The following is a 1,962-nucleotide window of genomic DNA, read 5'->3' on the forward strand; positions in this document are numbered from 1 at the left end:
TTAGAGTGTGGTACCAGGTGCCATCAATTTTGAACCTTTTCACAAGATTCTAATTTTCTGATATGATGAATTTGAGATTTTCATTTGTTGTCATTTGTAATCATCAAAATTAAACGAAATAAACATTTGAAATATATGAGTTTGTATGTAATGTTTGAATATAATATACAAGTTTCACTTTTTAAATGGAATTACTGAAATCAATCTACTTTTTCATGATATTCTAATTTTATGAACAGCACCTGTAGGAGAATTTAAAACCCTAATGCCAAAACCATCTGACAATAACAACAGATCGGACCTCAGAAACAAAAACTTTTATAAATGCCATCAAATCACTCACATTTGTTGTTCTGATAGGTGTGGGTCTGGATCTGGGGTTTCTCACAAAGCCTTTGCTTTCTGGGTTGGAGATTTACAGGAAAACTGTGTTAGGCTCAAATGAAAATGCTCAGCCACGGATTTTCACCCAAGGTTGAGTTTGATGCACATCCGTCATGTCCTTTCAAATAATACAATAATAAAATCACATTGTCTTTCGTATACTGGCTCTATCTCTTGCAGCAATAATGCAATTGTATTCTTCAGTCTGTTGGTAAAAACACGTCACATTTTTAAACAAATTTCAGTTTATAAAAACTCTCAAACCAGATTTTAATGGCTTTCTGGGATGTGGTGAAGCAAACACGTCAGGGGCAATGGCAACATGTTGATAAACTATTTAACACTTGCCCTGTGGGCAAATTCACCATTTAGCCTTTTATGTCATCTGGTTTTCCTCACAGTCAGCTGTCAGCATGACTGCCATCTGAGTCACCATCACCAGCTATGTCACTGCCTCGCTCGCTGCGTGTCTTTCACTGTTTTCAGGCTGAACATCAGTGACAGCGACATGTTGACCATCACCGATGGCGACGAGATCACGACTCGTATCCTGGGGCGCTACGTCGGAGGCAGCAGCCCCTTCAAGTTGTCCTCCACTACACCAGACCTGACTATCGCCTTCCACTCTGACCCCGCTGGGCTCGTCTTTGGGAAGGGTGAAGGCTTCATCATCAACTACATGGGTGAGAGGGACTGCCTAAATCACACTGTTGCTCAGTTATGCAAAACACACAGAGCTGCAAAACCTCAGGAGGTTAAAGAGGGAAGATGCTTTCACATATATTGCTGCAAATACTTTTCTTGACTTTTCTTTAAAACTACACCACTTCCCCTCTTTGTACAATGGGGTAAATAATTATTTCTTCTGGTTCTAATTTTGTAACTTTGCTTGCAAATAGTTTCACTTGGCAACGTGAAGCTTCAGCTCCCTCCACAGATTGTCTGTAGGTCTGAGAAAACAGCCCTAAACTGTGGGGATGGTGTTTTCTGGGCCACACTCAGCATTTCTCTTCCTCCTAACATGGCGGGTCAAGCTGATGCCAAAACGCTCGATTTTGATCTCATTTGACCACAGCACTTTCTCCCAGGCCTTCTCTTAATCATTTATATGTTCACTGGAATGGGCCTGTACTTGAGCAATTCAATTCAGTTCAGCTTAAATATACTTTATTGACCCCCGGGGGGAAATTGTTCTGTTACAGCACTCCATAAGTAGAATAGTAGGTTCTACTTATGGAGTAGGAGTAAATTAAAATAAAGAGTAAGTTAAAATAAAAATGGAATGACTCCATCAGTTGCTGGGTTTCACACATAAGCAATGATGGTTTTTTTTGTTTTTTTTTCCTCCATTCATCAGCAGTGTGACCAGAACAGAATCTCTCTGGGTTCCGAGTGTGTCTGCTGTACTGCACCATGTTTCCAAACAAGAGCAACAGCATGAATAACCAGTTTCTGGAAATAAAATGGTCAGCTTTGATAACTAATTGAAAGCTTAAAGACAGAGCAGGCGAAGGGCAAGCTTTAAATATATATATATATATATATATATATATATATATATATATATATATATATATA

The 1,962-nt window shown here is 39.0% G+C and overlaps 1 protein-coding gene across 4 annotated transcripts in view; it reads left to right on the forward strand.

Annotated features, from left to right (window-relative positions):
• Window positions 1–1,962, forward strand: part of LOC108245401 (seizure 6-like protein) — a 33,065-nt gene that overhangs the window by 11,961 nt on the left and 19,142 nt on the right. For all 4 annotated transcript variants that reach the window (XM_017432297.3, XM_017432298.3, XM_037979620.1 and 1 more), the window contains exon 9: window positions 871–1,067. In XM_017432297.3, coding sequence (XP_017287786.1) covers window positions 871–1,067 — 197 coding nt within the window. The remainder of the gene's footprint in view (window positions 1–870; window positions 1,068–1,962) is intronic.

The sequence above is a fragment of the Kryptolebias marmoratus genome, linkage group LG14, assembly GCF_001649575.2.
Source record: "Kryptolebias marmoratus isolate JLee-2015 linkage group LG14, ASM164957v2, whole genome shotgun sequence".
In the NCBI taxonomy this organism is placed as follows: Eukaryota; Metazoa; Chordata; class Actinopteri; order Cyprinodontiformes; family Rivulidae; genus Kryptolebias; species Kryptolebias marmoratus.